The 25,380-nt window shown below is 31.3% G+C and overlaps 1 protein-coding gene across 1 annotated transcript in view; it reads left to right on the top strand.

Moving 5' to 3' along the window:
• Positions 1-24,057, top strand: part of LOC107457557 (uncharacterized) — a 33,153-nt gene extending 9,096 nt beyond the window's left edge. Inside the window, exon 2 of the mRNA XM_016075732.4 lies at positions 22,190-24,057. Coding sequence (XP_015931218.1) covers positions 22,190-23,255 — 1,066 coding nt within the window. The 3' untranslated portion in view covers positions 23,256-24,057. The remainder of the gene's footprint in view (positions 1-22,189) is intronic.
• Positions 24,058-25,380: the final 1,323 nt, after the last annotated feature.

Here is a 25,380-nt window from a genome sequence, read left to right as displayed (position 1 = left end):
TATTAACTAGGAGCGGTCAAGCCTGGGGAAGCAATCCTTTCCTCTTCCATCGGTACTGAATAGGCTATTAATAATGTTTTAGGTAATTAAAATATTGTTTGCATTTTTTCTCTATCAACTAATTTCAGCTAGCATTTATATTAAAAAATAGATTTAAATTTTTTATGCATCTTTCCAGTTTATTTATCCTTGCCTTTTCCAATGCGTTACACCCCTCTTTTCCGGGGCATCCTTCGATCTGCAAATTTGTTGAATGTTAAGATAAAAGTTTTATCCATTTTTGCCAACACTCTATACTAATATCAAAATGGCGCAAAGTATCAAGATAAAGAAAGAAATAGTTTTCTAAAAATGTGATCCAATTTTTTACAGGATTACCACGGATCTTCAAAATTTTTAAAAAGGATATAGCAATAAGAAGATGAGCCTTTAACATATTTGCAACTACCATTATATAACCGCAATCTTTTAAATGAAACATATCTAAAAACTTTGGCCATACGAAACCTCTAAATGTTATTGTGGTATATTGAAAAAAGAAATCTATCACTAATCACTAATTTACTACCTCAATTAAGAATTTTTAGGCCTGTGGAAACCCTGTTCAAATATTTGAAATGTTACTTCGGTCTTACTTTACTTGGCTTTTAAAAATTTAATTAAATGATTTTCATTTAAATAATAAAATTTCCCAAAACTGATAATATGTTGAAAAGTTTAATAATTTTTGAATATTTAGGAATTGTTTCCTTTTTTTGAAAAAAAATTTCCAAACAACTCCATTCAGCAAAATAGTTTAAATTTAGCAGCAATTAATCCTTTCAGCAAAACAGTTGAACTTAAAAATTAAAGCTTTGAAACTGGCCAAAACTGATGGCACACTTTTTTTCTCAATATTTTTAACTTGGCTTTGTTACGAAGTGTAACACTTCAGAATACCCTCTTGTCACATGTCACGCTATATTACATAAACATCAAGTACTAGCGGCTTAGAAAAAAAGCACGGCATTAAGGTCACACTTCAGATATTATTTTCAAATTTTAATTATATGTCTTAATGGCAATTGTTAGGATGACAATAATAATGATTACACGTGTTCTTATTTTGTAGGAAATAAGATTCAGACATACCCGAAAAAATATTGATATGTTATAGAAATAAAATATCAATATAAATGAGCATTTAAAAGCAACAATACTTTTCATCTTGAAATGGTATTACTCTACATTCTCTTTTTAGATTGTTTATCAAAAGGATGTACCTAATTTTCTTGAAAAGTATAAATGTCTTAGAATTCCTTTTAATTTGAAACATTTAAAATGTAATCATGGTTCTTTTTTGATACGACAAAATAAATATCATAGGAGTATCGGATTTATATGTGCCTGTTTGAATTGTTTGTAAGGTATAATAGTAAAAGTTAATCTAAAGCAAAATAATTAAATTAAAGATTGAAATTATAAAAATTGAAAAATAAGAATTATAATTCTATTTAAAATAATCAGAAAATAAATTACGATTATATTTGAACCATTTGCATTCTGATCTGTTCTTTATTTGAAAAACACTTCTATAGTGGTTATATGTGTGTGGCTTATTCCTCAAGGTCTAGCTACAAGCTAGACCATGTCCAGGAGGTCACGAATCCTCAAAAAGTCATATACAATACGAGGGTAGTAATATATAATTAATATAATAATAATTATAAATATTTAATTGATAAATATTATTATTTTATATTATATCCGTCGTTGAATAGCCGACCCAATTTTGGGTTAGCGACTACTAATGTTCAACTACGTAGCCTTGTAATTTTGAACCAATCCAGAAGACAAGGAAACTCCTGGATCAGTACCCCCAGAGGTAATGATTTGTTATGGGAACATGGAGGACTTCGCGACTCGACAGATTTAACGTGCATGAGTCACCATTTACTACACGGGGAATCTTCGACCGGCTGGGATCGAACCCACGAACTCTTGGACATGGGCCCAGTGTCCTACCAACCAGGCTATCTCGCCCTCATGATAAATATTTTGTAATTATAAATAAAAAGAGCTCTTTTTACAGCTATAAATGAAATGGTTTTGATATCAGTTTTTTTTTCCTTTTCCGTCTTATTTACAGCCCTGCTTCGGATATTTCAATAAAGAACTTTTGGATTGAATGCTTAGGAGGATTTAATTCAAGAATGTCTGGGACTCGTAAAGCTAATTGTCTGTGTAAATTGCCTCCCTCAATTCTCGTAAGATGTAATTTTTGTCAGACAGCGAGTCTCCCTTCACCCGCAATATAATATATTAGCAGTTCAATTGGTAATATAAAGGAAACATACCACCAAATATTGTTCTTTTTGTATTCTTTTCAAGCTTTTATAGTCAATGGAATTATTTATTTTACATGACGAGTAAACGCACCGCAATAGAGATTTGGCCCGATGTGCATACATGTCAAAGAAAATTCAAATTACTATAGAGATCATGAAAATTATGAATTGTTTACGATAAGACTTTTTATTCAGGCCCGTTACCTCACCGCTAATACAGCGTTTGATGGAGGACGAGATCGTTCGGCCAGGAATGCCACTTGCCGTGAGTAGGGACCGAGGGTGTGCGGTATTGGTCCTCGTTAAACTGTTCTACCGTAAAGTGCTCGACTGCGTGTGCAGGTCGTCGGACTACCGAAGCGGGGGTGCCATCCCCTCTGCAGAGGATCAAAAGTGTGATGGCATGTCTTCGGATCATCCTCAGGGATGTTTTCCAGACCGTCGCCAATAGCCCATTGTGTAGCTCTAGTGCGACAACAACAACAGCCCCTTGCCGTGAGCAATCCTCCGAGTAAGACGGAAAAAAACTGGACCATTTCATTGTTGCTTGTTTTCGGGAGAAGTGAAATAAGTTCTGTTTTTCATAAACTATTCATCACTTTCTCACTGGTAATAAAGTGCCCTATATATATATATATATATATATATATATATATATATATATATATATATATATATATATATATATATATATATATATATATATATATGTAATAACTGTAAGAAATTCTTAAAGTATCTAGAATGAAATGATTTACTTACTTTTTCGTTTTCATATATATAACCGTGGAGTATAAAACTCCTCTTGATTTTTTGCTTACTGCCATTATTTTCGCGGTTACATGTATAGTTTGTCTAAAGTAAGAACTCCCCTACCCATTTGTCTGGAACCATGGCTGTGACTATGGACACGAGGTATAACTATTTCATGTAAGGTTGTGGGGTCACTGTTTTAAGACAAGTTATGGCTGAGATCGGCGAGAGAAGAGTAGGTTTGTTCTGTCAGCCCTAGAGTGAAGAGAAGCTACCCTCCCTGAAGTGCGTTATTCTTGTTTTCATAGCAGCAGACAGCCTCATGGCGGGGGGAGTTCTTACCATAGACAAACTGCACATAGTGTCCGCGTTGTGCAATAAATTAGTTCAAGAGCGTAGACAACGTGTTTATCTATATATGATTAAATTAACTAGATAGGGTGGATGTCAATAGCATTTTAAATCAGATGTATTACATCAAAAAAGTATTGAAGTATAAATTTTGCAACCGTTTTTATTTCTTGGTAAATCCGAAAAAGTTGACAGCCATGCTATATTATATGTATAGTGAACAGCCATGTATAGTGAACATGGATAAGTTAATGGTAAATTTTTTTATAATAATAAAACAATTAATGGAGTTTTGAAAGTGGGGAGCGCGTGCCTGAGAGTTATGAATGTCAAGACGGAAAAGAGCAAAAAGTTGTAGGAAAATCATTTTATTATAGCTTGTTTTTGGGAAGATTAAAATATCCATGACCACTGCTAAGTGTTTTTATTTTTTATTAATTTATTTTAACACATTTATGACGCGTATAAAAGATTTATTTCAGGGTCGGGTTTTTTGACGTCCTAAATTGGTTTTGGACAATGACACGTTGATTTTTCTGTCTTAAAGCGTTCAAAACCTTGAACATTGGTAAAAGGCAAAAATTCTATATGTGTAACCATTGTATAAGCAATAATTACATATATTAATAAATATTTGTTACTTTTTATACAATTTGCTTTAACTTATTAAAGGAAAATAATGTAATATAAAAGGAAGAGATTTATAACTTTTGAAGCTCCGTAATTCATTGATCAACATAAGTGAACAATACCTTTAAATATGAATAAATATGCTTTTAATACTGATAAATTATGTGTATGCGTAAGGATAAAAATGCGATATTAAAAATAATGATCAACTTTCTTAATAAAACAAAAAAATTTTTTCATTTTGTTTCTTGCTCAAAAATCAACATTTTATTTTTCACAATCTTTTTTTAGAATTGTGACATAATTTGAAAAAAAAAGGGTTTTGGGCAGTTCAAGACAGTTTTGGACAGGACGGTTTAAACCGTGGATTAATCTATTCTGTCCTAAACCTTGCAAACTCTGATTTATATTTTTTACCGAGAAAATGTAAGTAGGGATGAATACATTATAATTAAGAGTTGTAAGAGCTTATTTTAAAATAATCCACGAAAAACAGCTAAGAATGAAATGGTTTTACTACAATTTTTTTTAAAAAATGTATTCCGTTATGTCTTGTTGAAAAGACACAACACCTGATTTGTACAATTTATTATGATTTCTCTAAGTAGCTTGTTTAAGCTACTGAATGGAATTTGATTCATATTAATATCTTGTTTGCCCTTATGTTCTTTTTCGATTGTTACGGATCACCTTCCATCATGAACTAATGTTTCTTTTTCTTTTCTTCTTTGGCTGACTTACAATTCGTGACCTCATACACTGAATTCTTAAAAGATTGAAATAACTGTGAGAGTGTGTTGTTTAGCGAGACAAACTGCTTTTGCTATGTTTTCGAAATATGTTGAATAATTCTGGAGGAATGTGCGATTTTTTAAAAATTTGAAAACTCAGAAACTATTTGACCAATTGCGTTAAAATTTTATATTTTGCGATATAAAATTACATTCATTAAAGGAATATAAAAATTTGTATACTTTGCTATTCAATTTTTTTTTACTATTATTAAATAAAATATTTTTTGAAAATTATTTCTACATGAAATTATCTTTGGATAAACGAAACTTATAATGGTGCGCAAAATTCTTTCGTTTCTCTTATTAAGTTCTCGACATAAGACGAAATACGCAAAAAGTAAAATAAACATTCAGAATTCAAAATTTTCGATCGCTCTCCTAACTTAAATATTAGAAATATATTTCCTAGATTGTGGCTATCCCCATATTTTGAGGGTCCAAAATCCAAATCCTCTGAACCCAATCCAGAAGACAAGGGAACTGCTGAATCAAATATTGGGAGAAATTTGAATTCGTGGAGGACTTTTGATGGAACTAACGTGCATTAGCTTTACATGTAGAGGAAGACCACGAGAAACTCTCACGGTTAGCCGGTCGGTAAAGGGACTCTAACCCATGATCTGTTTACCACTGAGGATATTTCACGTCAACACTGTGGTCGGTGCAAGCCAGATGCGGATTCGTATCGACCAAACATCAGTGGGATTCGAACCCGGTTCATCTCATTGGAAGGCGAATGCTCTATCCCCTGAGCCATTGCGACTCTAACAGTTAGTATGTAAAAATCCATTTGGTTAGAACAATAGATATTCAGTGGTATTTTTTTCCGGTGGGAGCAGGAACTCTTTCTACCATTAAAATCCGATAGCAAAATGTCCTATAGAAATTTATTTTTTTTACTGAAACCTAGATTTGACAATCTCTTGATTAAACTTTTTTAAATTTGAAGTGACAAAAATGAAAAATTATCCTTTACACCTAACCGATAATTTATTACCAATTTGTTTCTTTCTGTTTTTCGGGGTTTATCTCCGTTATCTTCACATATAAAACAGGGTTTATACGCACCTGGAAAAAATTAATAAGTGATAGTAATATGAATATACATTTTTTTATATTATTATATTTTCAGCTACCAGAATATTTTATTCATTCTAAGTAAACACATATAGATCCGAAGGTGGTGGATATAAAATTTCAATTCTATGTTGGAAGCTGATATTAGGAAATTTTCAGTTTTTTAATGACAAAATTGATACCAGTTATTAATTTTTTCCAGGTACGTACAAACCCTGAAAAATGATTTATGCTGAGATAATCCCATTTAATACGCTTTAGTTTCTGGCACTCTTGTTTAACTAGAAAAAAGTAGTGACAGTTTTTCTAAACTCAGTTTTTGGTAAAGTCTTGGCGCAAAATCTTTATAGCGAAAAATTACAAATCTTAGATTTGGGATTCTTCAGACAAATTTTTAAATTTAAATTCCGTTTAAAATGAGAAATTATTCACAACATTTTATTATCAGAAAAAAAAATTGGATCCTCATGCTTATGTTTTACGCGGATTTCTCACAATATGTAAGTCAATATTTTTTCTGTTGCCCTAGTTTTGACTACTACACAGAGAAAACATACTGAGAGTTTTAAAAAAAGTTAGGCCAACCTAGAGCAAGCTATGCAGTTTAAAATGCATTCACATTATAAAATGTAAACAAATAATACTCAGGGCTTTCCGTAGGCGTGGGTGAACTGAGCAACCAACCAGGGTCGCTGAAATTTAGGGCCGCCAAAATTTCAAAGCTTGTTAATATAGTTGTTACTGTGACTGACTGAAATTGGTGGTGGTTGACTTCCACCAGTGAATGTTGACAAACACATAGTCGCTTTGGTAAATGTCCGAAATATAACTAGGTATACATTTGCCCGGTATGCCTTACATCAATGTTTTTTTTTTATATGCATTTAACCAGTTTTCCAAACACTGATGTTTCTCCTAATCTATCCTCAGTAGATATTAAAATTTTGGATAAATATAATAATATCAACGAATAAATTAATATCAAATCGGATATAACAAATGTTTCGGACATTCACCAAAACGACTATGTGATTGTTGACATTCACCGGTGAAAGCCGACATTCTCCTGATTTCGATCATTTACGGTAACATAGTTATGTTAAAAGTTTTTTTTTTCTCCCTCCACTTTCTTGCCATATTGAGAAAATTTCTTTAACTCTTACACTCATAGTTCTATCTTTTTCCCAGTTGAAAAGGTTGCTTATCTTGCAGCCCACTAGACATGTTGTGAAAAAGACATTGCTATTGTCATCGTCACTCATCTTGTTTTTTAGTTACTGTCAATGAATCAAGGTGTCTAGTTTCAGAAAGAACGGTGAATACTATAGTAAAACAACTTTACAATACAAAAACAATTTTACTGATACTATGTTAAATTTTGGGATTGCTTTAAAAATTCTTCTTACTGTTCCTATAACCATCATTATTGCAGAACGTTCAGTTCCAAAACTGAAACTGATAAAAATATATTTTGAGATCAATGATGATTGATGCTTGCTTTCATCTTTGGCACTCATTTCCATTGAGAATGATCTATCAACTTTTTTGAATTTTTCTGTTTTAATAAACAATTTTGCTGCTCAAAAAACAGGAAAATTGCATTATAATTAACTTATCCACATTTGTAAACAATTTTAACTTAACATTTAACTTAATATTAACATTTTAACTTAAAAAAATTACTTATAAATATGGATAAGTTAAAATGTTAAGTTTTCCTCATATTTGCTAAATCTTTTTTTCCTATTTCTAGGATTTTCCTATTTCTAATTATCTCAATTTATATTTCCAAATCTGCCCAATTTAATTTCAGTTAATGAGTGTAAATTTTAAAATAATAACATTGATGTGTCATAGAAATGAATTATTTTAAAAATTTCAATTATTTTCCATTTGTGAGTGGAATGCAATCCCTAAGACCTGCCGCGGTAATGTCAAGAAAAATAAAAAGCAGGGTTTGCATGATTAAAAAACATTTTACTTAAAAAAAATCATGATTTTTTAAAATCATAGATTTATGTAGAAAATATTATTTATACAGTACTGCATTATCAATATGTAATAATAAATCACTGATTTCAAATCTCATTGATAATAAATGTTTTATTCTTTTAATAAGGAATAGGTTGGTAAATTAAAAAAAAAATATATGATTTTTCTTTCTGTTCAAGATTTTAAATGCAAGTAAGAATGTACAGTCCCTGGCCAAATTATTAGACGCACTGTAAGATTCTGTGTAAAATCTTAATTTAGCAGGTGATATTATACAGCTTATTGTTTTTACGCCACTGAAACCGGTTTGTACTATTTTATGTTCGTGCGTCAATTGGTTAACATTGCAATGCAATACGTTGAAAATAAATGCAAATAGAAGGTATATAAAAAATCTCCTGAATAAAAACAAATTACATGTATGTTTAAATATAAAAGTATTGCATATAAATTATTGCAAAACATGTAATTATTAAAATACTACAGTGCGTGTAATAATTTGGTCTAATTATAATAATATACTAATATAATACCTGATATAATAAATATTCTACATTTATAAAATTTATCCGATCATCGAATTTATATTGATTATCGTCTAATTTAACCAACTGATACACAAGCGTAAGCAAGTGCTAACCGGTTTCAGTCGCGTAATAACAATAAAGCTGTATAGTATCACCTGATAATTCAGATTTTACATAGAATCTTAGAGTACTTCTAATAATTTGACCAGTGACTGTAACTTTTATTTCATTATTCTTTTCTTTTCATTTTTAATGTGCTCATATGTAGTGATTAGTTTGCCACAATTAAATACTAGTATAACCTTTTTATTATAAGTAGCGTTAAAAATTTTAATTTGCCGTATTGTTGTTAAATAATATTAAGTAGGGGAGAGTGGGGTCAATTGTAACAGGGTACGATTGTAACAGAGCAAAAATTTCGAGTGTCGAGTTCTAGATTTGGTTCCTAGGTGGCGCACAAGGTGTATTTAATAAATCTACATGTACACCCCTGATGGCAATCATTTTTATGTACTTTTGAAAGAGTTAGATCACAAAAGATATTTTTACGCCAAGCAAGTACTTTTTTTGGTATTAGAATATTATATTGTAACAAAGTAATTTTGTTTAAGCAAATAAAAATTAGTAACCGAATATGTAAGTGGACACCTTAATTAACATTTCAATAAAAAAAAGATTAGTTTTGCTAATTAACTAGCATTGTTTTTAACAAATGAAGCTGAAATGGCGTCTTGGGGACAATTGTAACAATAAGTAAAGGGACGATTGTAACAGCTGAAAATAAATAATCTTATGTTTACAAACCATTACTTAAGTCTTTAAGAACCACCAATAGTTTCCTATATCATTTATATTATGTTGCATGTGCATTATTTTATTTGTCACCTTTCACAGCATAAATTAAAATTTTTAACCCCTGAAAGTTAAAAGCTTAACCCTTTATGTCTCTGCTCATTATTATTTTTAATCCTAAACTATGACTACTATTTTGATCAATAAAGAAATATATCACAACTATGATACTATGTATAATTAACTATGTTTTAGTTGAATTTATGAACTGTTACAATTGACCCCGTAAGTGGGGACAATTGTAACAAGTGCTCGACTGTCAAAAATTGTTAATAACTAATATAATAACATTTAAAATTAGGTATTTATTTTTTTTTCTAGTAGAGGATAGTCTACTTTACTCGTCTGTCAATTAATACTAATAATATATTGGATTTTTTGTTAGTTAAAAATAGTTAAGTAAAAAATGTTACAATTGACCCCACTCTCCCCTACTATTTATACATTTTATCATAGTTTTAATCGATAAACGAGAAAAGAATAAATAAAAAAATCTGATTAAAATAAAAAATCCAATTTATATTTTTAAATAAAACATGACTGTGATCAACTCTGATAAAATGCCTAGGTGTTTCGCCCAGGGCCGTGAAAATCCTAAGCACGCTCTTGGATTATTTCTCCTCTGCGTTATCCTGACATAATTTGTATGCATTTTGATATTTTGAAAACAGAATTTGCCTTGAAGGGTTTCTCCTGCAGTATAATGCTCCCAGTGTATGTTTTGTTATGAAAATATACATACATTTTTGTTAATAAAAATATTTTTATTTGTGATAAATGCGTTACTTAAAAATTTCCTGTTTTCCTGTGCAACCCTGAATAAGAAATTCAGTGATGCGATTCACATCAAAATAGCAAACTATAATTATCTCTTTAGTACAATAGAGATGAATCAAAAAGAATTTCTGGGTGATTAACATCAAATCGTTAAGTTTTTCCAAAAGTTAACACATGGTGGACCGACTAATTGATCTTACGTTTTAATACGCTGTAGGGTAAACTAACCAGTGAAGGAACACTTAAGCTTCGCTTGCCTTTTAAAAAATCATATTAATTTCAAAATTTGTAATTTTAGTTAAATGACAGTGTCAACATATTTGTCACTAATTGCAAATTATGTATAAAAAAAAAATTGTAGAGAACTTACATAATATTGTTTTAAAGTTTTGGAGGTTCAAATAACAAGTAGTAAGAAGACCAAGTAAAGGAACACTTAATTTTGGTTATTTTTTAATGCCTTTTTGAATTTATAAGTCATAGAAATATTTAAAAACAAGCCTATTTTTGAAATTATAACATATAAATACTTGGAAAATGTTAACTTTTTTTTGTAATCATGAATTAAAAATTAAAGTGTCAACATATTAACACATACTGTTCATTCACTGGGAAATTTATGCCCAGTAAAGGAACATGCCTGTTCCCTCACTGGTTAGAAGTTGTTTTTCATATTTTTAACATACTTTTGATGCGGAACATCACTAAAGGTACAAGAAAATTAAAGTTTATCTTTTATTTTCATTAACTTAGAAAAATACCCAGTAAAGGAACACTTGTTTATTCACTGGTTTTTCATCGCTTGGTGATCCAGTGAATATACACCCCCTTATTTCAGTACTTTATTATGCTATGATGCTTAAAAAAAGTAAAACGTAACTTCAATAACTATGTTTTGAATTCTCTTTTTCACAGTGAAAAAAATAAAACTATTATGTGCAATTAATTCCACTTCAAACATATAAATACAAACACTCACCTTATAATTTTTTCAAAGAAACAAGGTGTTGCAGAGATAATAACAAATTCAAACATTTTTCCAGAGAAGTCTATTTAACCAGGTTATCCAAAACATTGCTAGATGACTTCCTATTGTTTGGCAGTAAGCTATTGTTACCAATCAATCTAAAGAAAAACTTTCAAATTCTTATTTTCAATCAATATATATGAAATGTTCCTTCACTGGGTAGTGTTCCTTCACTGATTGGTTTACCCTATATTAATTAAGTTACAGTTCGACAGAGATCTAACTGTCATTCTTAACAAAGCTTAGATCCAGCTTAATATAATAAAATTTAGCTTTATCAATATTAACTAAGTTCTGTTTATCGTAGCAGGCGACGTTTCTTCTAAGTCACGTGTGTGTACTGCAACATATAATTTTGAAAGGTTGCTCACAAATTTAAGCAAACCGTTCACAATTTTTTTAATGATAACGTTAAAAGTGCAATGTTATTTATAATTTTTACAAAAAAAAGTTAGTGCAATGTTATATATAATTTTAACAAATATGAAAATATAGTGCCATATTTACAATTTTTCAAAACGAAGTATTTTGCTCTCCAAAAATAATTTATTTGCTTTTTTTTAATTGCACTTCAATCTAATCTTTAGCATAAGTTATTCCAATTGAGGTTGTAAAAATTAACTCTTTCAACGACTAAATTTAAAAAGATAAAAGTAAATAAAATATCCTGGTTGTTAAATACTTATTGATACAAATCTTGAGTTTGTTTATGAAATCTTAATTTTATTAACTACTTGAATAACGCGAATAAATGTGCATGGCATATTTCATTTATATCTAATCAAAACTTAAGTTACATGTCAAAAATTATAGACGAAACTTATAGACGAGATTTACGACTACTAATGTTCAACTCCGTAGCCTTGTAATTTTGAACCCAATCCAGAAGATCAGGGAACTCCTGGATCGAGTATTGGGAGAAATTTGCTTCCGTGGAGGACTTTTTGATGGAGATAACCCGCATTTGCGTTACATGGAGAGGAAGAAACGAAAATCTCCTACGGTTAACCCGACGGCAAGGGGACTCTAACCCATGATCCGTCTACCACTGAGGATATTTCACGTCAGCACTGTGGTCGGCGCAAACCGTTTGTGGAATTCGTATCGACTGGGATTTGAACCCGGTTCGAAGCATTGGAAGGCGAACGCTCTATCCCCTGAGCCATCGCGGCTCTATAGACGAGATTATAAAATAACATATTCTGTTATAAATAAAACAAAAACACGAAATTTTAAAAAAAAAAGGTAGCTTACTTTAGTTTTAAAAAATTCCGCGCACTACTATCTTCTTCTCGCGCAGTTCAAAACAATGTTTGAAAACAATGAGGGTTGACATAAGAAGTAGGACTCATAGGATATGGGACTAATGTGGACAGCTGGAATATTTTTACTATTTAGTAACTCAAAATTTCATTGTAAATTTTGGAAGATTGGAAAAACTATGTTGCACTTTCTCATGCAGTTGCGTAATAGCGCAGTTTACTTTTAAATAACAAATTAAAAATAAGGTTTTAAGGAAGGAAGAAGGAAGATTTCCATTTATTTTTGTTGAACTATTAAACTATTTTAATTTCTTTTAATAATAAGAGATGTCATGTTTTAGAATACTTGCTTATTGCATATTTTAATATTCACTTATGATTTGTCCTTTTAAATTAACGAATGAAGCTCTTAAGCGAATATACGCTAATGTGAGTTAATGGTACAGTCAATATAAGGCTTTCAGTGTTAATAATATGGGTGTGGGTTATTCTCTACAATTATTAGGATACTTATTTACAAAATTAGATTAATTTTGTAAAGTATTTCCTTTATTTAAAAAATAAATAAATTTCAATTTATTTTTTTTTCTTGCGGAATTTGATTAATACTGTACAGTGTAAAAATTTGATAAAACTACTAAAAATTAAACTCAGTGGTGGGACAGCCTATGGAGGGCCAAGGCCTACTGTACCCATCTCACTTTTCTTAACATTTGGACTCTGGGGTGTAAGAGCAGATGCTCCGGTTGGGTGGTCAGCCTAACGTGGTACCCCCAGTGTTTAGTTCCCAAGCATGCTTGGTACTCATTTTATCAACCCACAGAAGGGATGAAAGACTGAGTCAACCTTGCCCGGCCCGAGGATCGAACCAAGGATCTGTGGCACGACAGCGCGAAGAACTGCCACTCAGCCACCGGCTGTTAAAAAGTAAAACTAATACTTTAAAATGCTTTAAGTTTAACTATTGGACATCTGAGAAATTTTTTGAAATTTTATATAGCAGTTGTAAAATGCGTATTACCAAAATTCTATTAATGCCTCAGTCTCACATGTGTATTTTTATTTACTTGATCCGATGCATATTTTGTTTGGAGATATTTGATCTTTTCCACACTTATTGGACACCCTGGGTACGATAGATCTAAAAGTCGTATTGTGATTTGTAAATGTTGGCTAAATTCAACCCGTCAACGCAAGCATAACATCTTCCTTTGGGGACAGTTTTATTCTATTCAAATAAGGTGAAAACGGGTAGCACAGTTATTTCATTGTTAGTTTTTATCTTTTAAAAACAAATCATGCCTATCCACCATGAGGTATGTCTAAGTAAGATAAAACTTCGAATTTGGATATTTAATCATGCAATTTTATTTTATTTTATCCGTCGTTGAAAAGCAGACCCAATTTTGAGTTTGCGACTACTAATGTTCAACTCCGTAGCCTTGTAATTTTTGAACCAATCCAGAAGACAAGAAAACTCCTGGACCCCCCAGAGGTTTTGATTTGTAATGGGAGCATGGAGGACTTTGCGACTCGACAGATTTAACGTGCATCAGTCACCATTTACTAAACGGGGAGGCTTCGGCCGACAGGGATCGAACCCACGAACTCTTGGACATAGGCCCAGTGCCCTACCAATCAGACTATCCCGGCCTTTAATCATGTAATTAAAGTTTTGAATGGTAGTTAATAAAAAAAATATCTTCTTAATTTAAGCATCAATATACAGTAAAAGTTCAATAAAACGAGTACGGCACATTACCAGAAGTCCACTATTAAGTGAAATTTCCAAGTCACAGTCAAAATTTTAATATTACTTATTGAAAAAAATCATAAGTTTAGAACGAGTTAAAATTTATTAACTTTCCGCTATTACAGCAAAAAAGAGTTTGGGAGATAAATTTCTTTTTGCCGTTTTAGTAAGCAATATTTCACGAATAAAGGTAGATATTTTTATATATTTCTAGTATAAACATAGAAAAGCGAAAAATAAACATTGTTTTCTTCTTGAAATTTTTATTCTTTAATTTTTATAAAGAAATGTGCGGATGACTAACGGCTAAGTTATCTTTTTCCTAATAAAAGGAAAAATACTCTCGCTTTTTTTTTTTTTTTTTTTTTAGAAATCTTGAAATACATTTCAAAAGAATGCGCCTTTAGTAGACCACGTATCTATCATGCCTCCATATTTGCATTCTTGTTCAAATCAATATTCACTGTTATCAATAACGTCAAAAAATATTGCACATCATTTCATTTTGTTCATATAAAATATGAAAAGTTAGTTTTCTAACATTCCTGTCGTAAACCCTTACAGGACTCCCAAAGGTCCACCAAAACTTTAAAAATTGGTAGCAAAATCTATGCAATAAAATGTAGTCCTTGATTTTAAAAATTGATCTTTAAATTTTTCTTGATCATTACACTGATTTGAAAACTTATTGCATAGATACAAGTCTGGAACCTGCTTGATGAATATTATCTAAATTTAAGTGGTTGCAAAATTTACGAACATTTAAAATTGGTTTGATGTGTAGTTAGCAGCCAGTTCAATATTCTTGACGGACTCTTGAGAGCCCTGCATTTACGCTTTTCATAAAGTACAGAGCTACGTAATTCAACTTACATTCTGCAGGAAAAACCGGTCAACGCTAGATATGTATTTTAAATCAAAATAATTGTTCACTTTTTAGTCTTTTTTTGTATTCATTTTGTATTCCTTTTTAAAATATTGAATATGAGTATTTGCTTCTAACGACAATTTCATCCGCTATGATGGATTGTCATTATAACGGAATTTTACTGTATATTAGCACTCTTTTCCAAACAACAATAGTTTCTTATTAAAAATGAAAAGTGTTTTTGGGTAAAATTCAGCAATTTGACTAGACTATATGGTTATAAAACTGTGCATCACTACATGTTGATTTGCATGTTATTTTTAATGGTATTTATAATTAAAAATATCAATACTGTATTGATAATTAAATTACAACATCAGTAGTATTTATAATTAAATTACAAATATTTTAGTAGTAAATTTATGCTGTATATGAAAAACAACCTTTCGTGGAGTACACTTTTGTTTACTGTAAGCTCTTAAGAAAATTAAGAAGAAAAAAAACTGGTATCGAAATTTATAAAACAAAACCTCAAAGATTCACTTCTTGTAAAAAATTATTCCTGTTGAGGAATCTCTGTGACGGATTTCTGTTATAAAAATATTAAATTAGAAAGCAGTGGATTTTCAAATATCTGTATAAATATCCTTTAAATATCTGTATTTATGCAAATGATCTGTGCTTGAATGTCCTTGGAAACTTCCTAGCAGAGGGTAACATATTGATATTTATTGAAACCAACCTTGGACACCTTGGATATTATTAATTTTAGAAAAAATAAATTACAAATTTTATACTAATTATGCTAAATAAATCTTTTAATTTGTTTCCAATTTTTTTGCTCTGTTAAACTATAATTTTGATTCTAACAACACTCACATAAGTGGTGCTAGAAATCTATAATTAAGTTAAAATTTAAGAAGCTAGGAAAAAAATCAGAAATGGAAAGAACGATTACGATTTTGAGGAACGTTAAATGATGATTTTGAACGAAATAACGATTCGATCTACCTTTAGTGGTGGGTACCTTTTTATGCATATTACTAGATCTCACAAGAGAATTTTCTTTAAATTCCAAACCTCTATTAGTTATTCTCTTCTATATTTTTCCTTTGAAGTACTGAAAGAGACGTCATTCCTATGCTATAGTAGTCATTGTTTCCATACTTATAATTATTTGATTTATTATCATGCCGAAATGTAGTAGGTGTAGAATTTGAAGTAAATTTTCAATCCTGAAACAAACAAAACAGTTATTTGCAATGGATTTTTCCAGTTTTTTTTAAATCACTCCCTGAAAAATTTTGATCACAAATTGCGGATTCGTGCCTAGCTCCCTAAAAAGCACAATAGTACAAAAATAAAAACTCCAGCCTATTTTTCCAGGCAAATTCCTGTATTGCCTGGACTATAAGTTTGATCTTGGGAATTGTTTTACGCGTACTTCTTTTTTAATTGATCTTTTAAACTAATCAGAATGTTTTTAAAGCATTTTCTTACTGAGCTGATTTTCTCATTTTGTCCGCTTATTATTTATTTGTTGTTAAAAAAGCGCGATCTGTATCCTTGTTCGAAGTGTACTCAACATGTGGCTCGTGACCTTATTTCGACCTAATGATAAGCCTACTGTGGACCGTAGGGAATCTGATGAAGGCGAAATCTTAAAAATTTACTTCCTACTCATTTACATTTAACGACTTCCTTTTATGTTTAAACTAAATTTGAAAAATACCGTACATAAATATAGATTCTGAATTGTAATAAATTAGCTATGGAGGTATCGATTAAAAATTTAAGTTGAATATTTTCACACAATTATAAGTATTTGTATAACAAAAAATATATATGAATCGAATTTGCAAAGTATAAAAGGCTCCTAAAAGCATAATAATCGATTTAAATTTATTCCTAGATTCATAAACATGTATGGGAGATATAATTCATAAGCATTCCGTCTAATGATCTAGGAAGTTACTTAAAAATATTAAATGTTTACGTATTTTATGCGGTATGGGAGACGAATGTTTATGAATCTAAGGTTAAGTATAAAGAATTTTACGAGGCCGCACTGACATAAGTGATGAGTAGCTCTGAAATTGCAGGGCTCGTAGTTGTGCTGATTATCTGGACTTGATTTAGCCTAATTGGGGAACGAGGCAAAAACTTCTTTGGGAGCCCCCCTCTGCTTCAGTAATGAAGAACCGAACTTTATGGAGGTATTAAAATTTTTCACCTCGTTATATATATGTAACAAGAAAATTCACTAGAACCTAAAATACCTATAAAGTCCCCCTCTTCCAATGGTCAGACGAAATATCATTCTGTTCATTTTATTGATTTTCTGACAATTCTAAGTCAATCATGAAAAGGATATAGCACATCTGAAGAGCCAAAATTTGACAAAAATGCTATTTAAATTTATAATTAGAAAATGTAAAGCAATGTTATTTTAACTAATTTATTATTTTCCTTCGATTAACTGAATGAAAGATGCACAAAACGGTCCACAATGGGTTAACTGATTGTTAACTTTGTCAACTAGCTGTGAAAAATTCTTATCCTTGCTGACATTAGGGCGGAATTCAGATAAATTTTCGCAATTACGATGGCTCTATTTAGCCAATCAGAAGCCCGTATTTTTGCAAACATATCGCCTTTTGCGATATTTAAAAATCAGGGTTTTGATTGCCCAAATTTGTCCATCGTAAGTGCAAAAATTTAGCTGAATTTATCCCTAGAAAGCCATGGATTTACGAAATATAGATTTTTTGTGTTCATACGATAGATTAATGAAGAAGCTAACATAAAACTGACGGATTTTGCACAGTACTGATATATAGTATAAAAAAAAGTTCATTTAAGAAGGAAACATAAAATAAATTTTGATTCGGGAGCCCCCCTCTGATGTCGGGGCCCGGGGCAACTGCCCCGTATGCCCATGCCTTTGTCCGGCTCTGCTTGATTATCATGTGCAAAATATTTTGTCATTACTTGTCCTAATTTTTAGATTTTTGTCCAGATATTCCTGATTTGCGTGTGCGTTCCCACACATCGGGATTATCAATGTTTAAAACTTTGATAATCCCTTTGGATTTTAGTCATTTTATTCGAAAGAAACTTAAAAATTTTTTAAAAAATTTTTACGTTTATGTATATAATATAAAATATTATGGTGATAAATTTAGAGATCATATGCTTATTTATCATATTTAGTAAATACTGCAAAAAATTTTGTAGGATGGAGTTTTTACACAATACCTCTCTTTTATCTTTGATCATTTCCAATCAACAATGCAGTAATCATATTCTATTACTTTTTAGGGTGAATTGTGGGATCGTCTATTAAAATTATTTAAAACAAAATGTTCACTGTTTTTATTTTGAAATTATTGAAAGCCAAATTTAAAACTATTTGATTAACAAAATCTCAATTGCAATTTTTAATTATATATCGGCATGAGGAAATATCAACTAATTGATACAGGTAATTTTTTTTATGAGAATACTAAAACTTTTTCATGTATTGATTTGAAACTATTATGAATTGTTCAGTATTGATAATATTATACTGAAAAGTCTTAAAACTTTCTCTTCTAAACAAAGCAATTCGAAAATTTAAAATTGTAAAATTTATTATTCTTTTGTTGTGAAATTCGCTATTATTACACTTAAGTAGAGCAAATTATGCGTTTGCATATTTTGAAAGTAGTATGATATATGTAAACTGTTCCGAAAATGCCTTGATTTTTTTCTTTAATCCACTATGAAGCCATCGAGCTTTGTTTTTGAATTGCAGTGGTGTGCAGGGAGAAGTCAAAGGAGTCATGACCATGAACGAGCATTTCTTTACATTTTAGAAAAATCAAAGAATCATAAATTTTTGGAACTTCCGTATACAATTATTTTATTTTATAACCGCCGTTGCACAGTCCACCCAATTATATGGGTTTACGACTACTAATGATCAACTCCGCAGCCTTGTAATTTTGAACCCAATCCAGAAGACAAGAGAACTCCTGGATCGAGAATTGAGAGAAATTTGCCTTCGTGGAGGACTTTTTGATGGAGCTAACCCGCATTTGCGTTACATAGAGAGGACGACCACGAGAACCTCCCACAGTTAGCCTGACGGCAAGGAGACTCTAACCCATGATCCGTCTACCACTGAGGATATTTTACGTTAGCACTGTGGTCGGTGCAAGCCGGATGCGGAATTCGTATCGACTGGGATTCGTACCCGGTTCGCCGCATTGGAAGGCGAACGCTCTCTCCCCAGAGCCATCACGGCTCTCGTATACAATTATAAAAAAGATTATTAGATTTAGATTTTTATAAATGCATGTAACTTTTCAATTTTTTTTTTTTTAAATTTAAATTAGTTTTTTGCTCGTTCCTTTTTTTGCTTAATTTAGTGATTTCACTATTCTTTACAGGGGCATCTAACAAAAGAATCAACCCCTGTCATTCACGTTCGACCAGTGGTGCGCTGATGTGGTTGAGGGGGCCTTAGAAATTCAGCCAAAGGGGGCATTCAATCGATGACTAATGGCACTGAAACCTTAAATCTATTTCTAATATTTTTAATAAATTAAATTTTCTCAATTTGAGTTAAGGAAAGTAATTCATGAAGACTTAAATACAATTTTTTTTAAAAAATAATAATAATTAAGTAGTAGGTTATTAAAATATAGTCCTTGTTTACACTCAATGAAAAATGTAAAAATATTTTGTCAAAAATGATTTTTAATATAAAGCAGTTTCTGCATACAAATGGAAGCGGAAATTATTATATTATTTACTCAAGGAATTATTATTATTTTATTTTTAATGGCAAGATTAAAAAAACCTGCAGCAAAAAATATAAAGAACCATAGAGAACAAGAAAGTAGTTGTAGCGATAGTTGATGAATCCGAAAGTTCCCTGTTTACAAGAGAACATTTGGTAGAAGAATGAGTAGATCACCATTCATGACGCATCAACTAGAAGGGCCATGACCAATCCCAAATTACAGAGACTGCAGATAAGCGAGAATTATTGTTCTTATTTGCGTGAAAATGAATTTAAAAACACGTATTTCGATTCTTCTAAATATACTTTTATTGGCTTATTTATGTTCTCATAAAAAAGTGACTAAAATCCTCTTTTCAGGGACATAAATTCATAAAAAAATTTATTGGGCTCTCATATTAAGATTAAAATGATAATTTCTAATGTTGTAATGTAATTTCTAATCATTTTAGTTTCAAAATTCATTCATTTAATTTGAAGTCAAAATATGAATATTTATGTCTTCAGTATATTATAAGCACATATGTCTTTTTTTTAAAATAAATAAATAAAGAAAATAAATTTCAAGAATGAAATTAATGAATTACCAAACTTTATTTTTTCTTTCTTTCTTTCTTTTGTTAAAAAGGTTTTGGGAACTTTTTTGTGCCTACAGCCTTTTTCAAAGAACGGTTCTTGTTTTTGAAAAAATAAAAAATAAAAAGTCGTAGCAAAAGTTTTTATTTTACAGAAAATGGGTAGTTCTCACGACTATAATTTGTTAATAATACAATATTTATGTTTGAATCTGAAGTCAAAGGAGTAGATAAATGAAGGAAATATCCACTATGTACAATCGATTTTTCTCAAAGGCGCTTTTTTAAGTCATTGCAATATTTATTACCCGGCGTTAGAGGGTTAATGAACTAACCAATTAAAAATGATAAAAAAAAGTGGTAACTCAATTATTTCATTCTTGAAATTTACTGTCAAATTAATCAAAGAATTCGCGTTCAACGCAATGTATAGAAAAAATAAATATCTATATTTAAGTCTAAAATTAGGCAATATTGTAACCAACGCAAGAGAATCCATAAATGTCTTTCCGCTTTCTTTCATTAAGTCTTTTTTTTTATCACAACATAGTGTTACGTTTTCGTCATAGCAATCTTAGATGCGTTAATATCCTCATAACTGCTAACTTTTACGCTTTTTTTGGATGTGAAACTATTTATTTTGATTATTTTTCTAGAAATTCATTTACTTCAAATCACTATATCTGCATACTTATCAGTAGCTTTTATTGTTTTTAGGTTGTGGTGATCAAAATCATTTTATTTAATAAACCAAGATTTAAATTTCTCCAAAAAAGAGCATTGCTATCACAGGAAAAAATCTTTGTAAAAAATTGTAAAAGATGACAGGCATGATTATAGTAACCCATTTAAGATTACCATTGATAAAACGCAACTACTATTATGTTGCCTTAATATTTCAAAAGCCCAATATTAACACTAATTAGCTTAACGCTATTATTTTATGCAAGTAGAAGTGTGAAATATAGAAACATCTGTTCTTATCTGGGAGAAAAAAAGGTAAAATAAAGATTAGGCTTAAAAATTTTTTAAATGAGCAAGAAACGAAAATTTTTATTTCCCGATAAAAACATCTCCGAAATTTCTCGAAGGCAGCTTTTTTTTCTTTATTGGTATTACATAGCTGCCAATAATTCCTCAAATTTTTCGAAAGATTGTAAACAGGGTGTTTTTCATAATGACAACCCATAACAAATTTTTTTTAAAACACTCGGCAAAACTTGTCGAAATAGTAGCAAAAATCACGCATAAAATAGAAATTGATAGTTAATTTTAAACGAGGAAATAACGAAAACTTAATAGAAATCACGCAAATCACTACTGAGGTAAGCAGAACTAAAAGCATAGAAACCAGTTTAATTACCTGATGAAACTTGGAGATTTTTCAAACCATCACCATTTTACTTCTCCCTGTTTCCCCTGAAATCAAGCATCTTCTGATGCTAGTAGTTTTCGTCTTCCTCAGTAATGATTCGTTAAGGTTTGATAGTATTTTTATTTTTTATTAACTTAAACATGAACTTAAGACCGTTAATATACAATCTCTTTTGACTTGAGACTCTAATATATATTAAGGGTGATCATTTCGGAGTACCTAATAAAAATAGCCTGATTTAATCGATGATTTATGACATATGAAGCATTGCGTCTTTTTTTTCATATATAAGATTGTAGTCATACAAAGTCTAACAACGCGAATGAAACACAAATAGTGCTACAAAACAAATATACTATAGGCACTATTTTTGTTTCATTTACGTTTTTCATATTTATTCATACATAGCACCCTTTCTTTATTTGGGTCATACTAATAATTAATTTTTATTTCTTTTCAGACTGGTATTTAAAGAACTTTTTTGGACTTTTCTCCTCATTACTGTAGTTTTAAGAAGCACTGAGGGATCTTTAATATCTAAAAGAGCAGCAACAAAAGCACCATCCAGCTCTTCAATCTCAACTACAGCCTCTACAGTAGCTTCAGTAGAATCATCCACTCGAAAATCTACAGGGAGCCGAACAAGGCCTAAAGCAACGTCCAAACGAAAAACAACTACCACAACAACTGTAGCATCCACTGTTGAATCTACAACTCCTTCTAAAAGGCCCAATACTTCATCCAATAAAAAGAAGCCAGAAAGGGAAAAACCTTCAACAACTACTCTCTCCCCCATTGAGGTAATGAATAGACTATACCAAATGCACGGTATGGCTTCTCATGGAGTGTCTATGAGTCATTCATATCCTTCATCTTCTTCCACATCAACAAAGAAAAAAGAAGGAGCACCTTCATCTTCATCCATGGATGAAATTTACAGACTTCACGCTATGGCAATGGCTCAAGCTTCTCACAGTAACAAAAAGAAGCCAGAATCTTTACCCAGTAGCTCAAGTGAATCTTTTAAAGATTCTTCCCATACAAAACAGAACTCTCAAAGCAACTCGATGGAAAATATCTATCAACAGCATTCATCTCTGCCATCTTCAATGCATCATATAATGGCACAACATTCTCAAAGTAGCTCTAGACCTCAAAAAACAGAGAGTGTCCCCAGTTCTTCACAGGATTCACACTCTTCTTTGTCTAGCATAATGCAACCTCTATTGAAGCAACTGACACCAGTTGGAGCTGGAATAAGTGTAGTATTGGCTCCTTTGCTGCTTTTTAATGGATTTTTAACTTTCTTCAGCAACATGAGCCGATTTCTTAACAGCTTTGCACAAACAATTTTACCTGTACGACGACCAGGCCCTGCTCCAAACCAACCAAATTTTTTTCAGAACATCGGGCCAGATCATTTGCAAAGACAGCCAAGAGATTGGCTCGTAAATGCAGACAATCTCAAAGATATTCACCAGTTTGCTGAATTAATTTTAAAGGCTCTGCGAGAAAATGAGGGTTAACTGAAGAAGAAATCTTTTTCGCCATTCAATGTGAGCGAATGTATAGTGCCATTTTAAAGTTTCTCCTTGAAAAAAAGAGGAACAGAATTACAAATATACTATTTACCTTTAAGTGTTTGGGCACCTGTGTTAGAAAAGAAAAACACAACGTATTTATATTCAGTAGTTAATGAATAACCTTCCTTAATAAATAACCTTAACCTTAATAAATAACCTTTACGAGAGGCAATTTTAGGGGCAAGCTTTTCACATATCCTTGCATCATAGCTAGTCTCTTCCATTTGATTGGAGAAGAGATAAGTTTTTTTTTTTGCATATTTCGGACGCCTTAATTCAGCGATCCAACTCGTCCCAGAGTTTCACGATAGGATCTGGGTTTAGGGAAGGGCAGTTCAGTTAGTTAATCCCATTGTCATCATACGAATCCATTATAGACCTTATATCAGCTAACGGCTAGAAATAATATGGGTCCAACCTTTTAACTGTCACAACGTAGAAGCACACTGCTATCCAAAATGAAAGAGGTGTCAAAATTGAGAGATTATCATGAATTTGAACCAAGGGCTCATACTAGTAGAAACAGTTCCAGACCAAAATTCCACCACCACCGATATGCATGAGTGTCCAAATAACTATTGGTAGATTGTGTATATGTTATGTGAGCTTTATTGCTCACTTTTTAAGATTTGTAAAAATCTAAAGTATTATTTATTTTCCTTAGAATATTATCATTTGTTAATTGTATTAATTTATTATTGAATGTTTATATCAAAGGCTATTAAAATTATTAGTATTATGATGATCTCCAGTTTTTGTTTTTGATAAATGAAAAATAAAACAAAATAACATTATTAAAATTACATTAATTCGATTAAGTAATCAAATCATTGCACAAAAATTACAAATACTTGAAAAATTATTTTTCATTCTGTGACTAAAGCTTGTGAAATAAGCTTCATCGCAAAAATGTAAATTTTTGCTTCTTTCAACATCAAAAGAAACCACCTTATTCCACAAGTATAGTCTGTCTATGGAAAGAACTCCCTTCGACACTAGTCTGGTACAGTGGCGATGACTATGGTTACGAGGTTTAATTATTTTAGGAAGGGGTGCTAGGTCAATATTTAAGGCAAGCTTTAGCTGGGATCAGCGACAGAAGGGAATCAGAAGAAAGAGAAGCTCCCTTTCTAAAATGCATTGTTTCTCATTTCCACAGCAACAGACGGCCTTAGACTTCGTGGCGAAGGTAGTTCCTTCTGTAGACAAACTATACTTATAGTTTCTTCCTTGACAATCAGAATTCGTTATGTAATCAAACCAGTTTAACCTCTTTCCATAGTATATCCTTATTTTGTATATTCCTTTCTTGTATTATCACTATTTTATATTCCTTTTTCCGTCTTTTGCGCCAAAATTTACTCACAAAATCGCGAACTCTACGGTTGAATAAATTAACGAGGACCGGCACTGCTCATCCTCAGTCCTTTTGCAGTCTGATAAAAGTGGTCAACCAATCGTTCACTGATCGATACCAGTGTTGCTTGAGATCTACTGGGAAAAAAAATTCTAAAGTTTGATGAAATGAGTTGAGGTAGTCGTAAGGTTACGACTCATGGCAGCAATGCAGCACTTAAATAAATGGACAAAGCAATCACCTTCTACTACTAAGTTTTGTACTACGGTGCTTTGTTCTGCCCCGATTATAAATCACATGCTCATAAGAGGTTTTGTTAATGAGTTTTGTGCAGTCTGTGGTGCTTTCCTAAGTTCTTCCTTTTTGACGGAATATGATAGCACTACTGTATTTCTGACGCTATCACTAGTGTCCAATTTTTATTTAAGCAACCCCTCCTCCCCATTTACACGAAACCTACGTTGAATTGAACAAGGGACGAAAATCTCATTTTTTAACACCGATTCACCCAGTTTCTTTCAGGCAAGCATTGTCGTGTAAAGGCAATTCCGAGTCGGGCCAGTAATCACACGCGTGATGATTAGCTCCTTGCATCACAACGATTTAAGCTTTAGGTTTACGACTACTAATGTTCAACACCGTAGCCTTGTAATTTTGAACCCAATCCAGAGGACAAGGGAACTCCTGGATGAAGTATTGGGAGGAATTTGC

This window comes from Parasteatoda tepidariorum, chromosome 12, assembly GCF_982258835.1.
Source record: "Parasteatoda tepidariorum strain Cologne lab strain chromosome 12, Ptep-v5.0, whole genome shotgun sequence".
NCBI classification, from domain to species: Eukaryota; Metazoa; Arthropoda; class Arachnida; order Araneae; family Theridiidae; genus Parasteatoda; species Parasteatoda tepidariorum.
The sequence above is the reverse complement of the archived record's forward strand: the minus strand, read 5'-3'. Positions and strand labels throughout refer to the sequence as shown.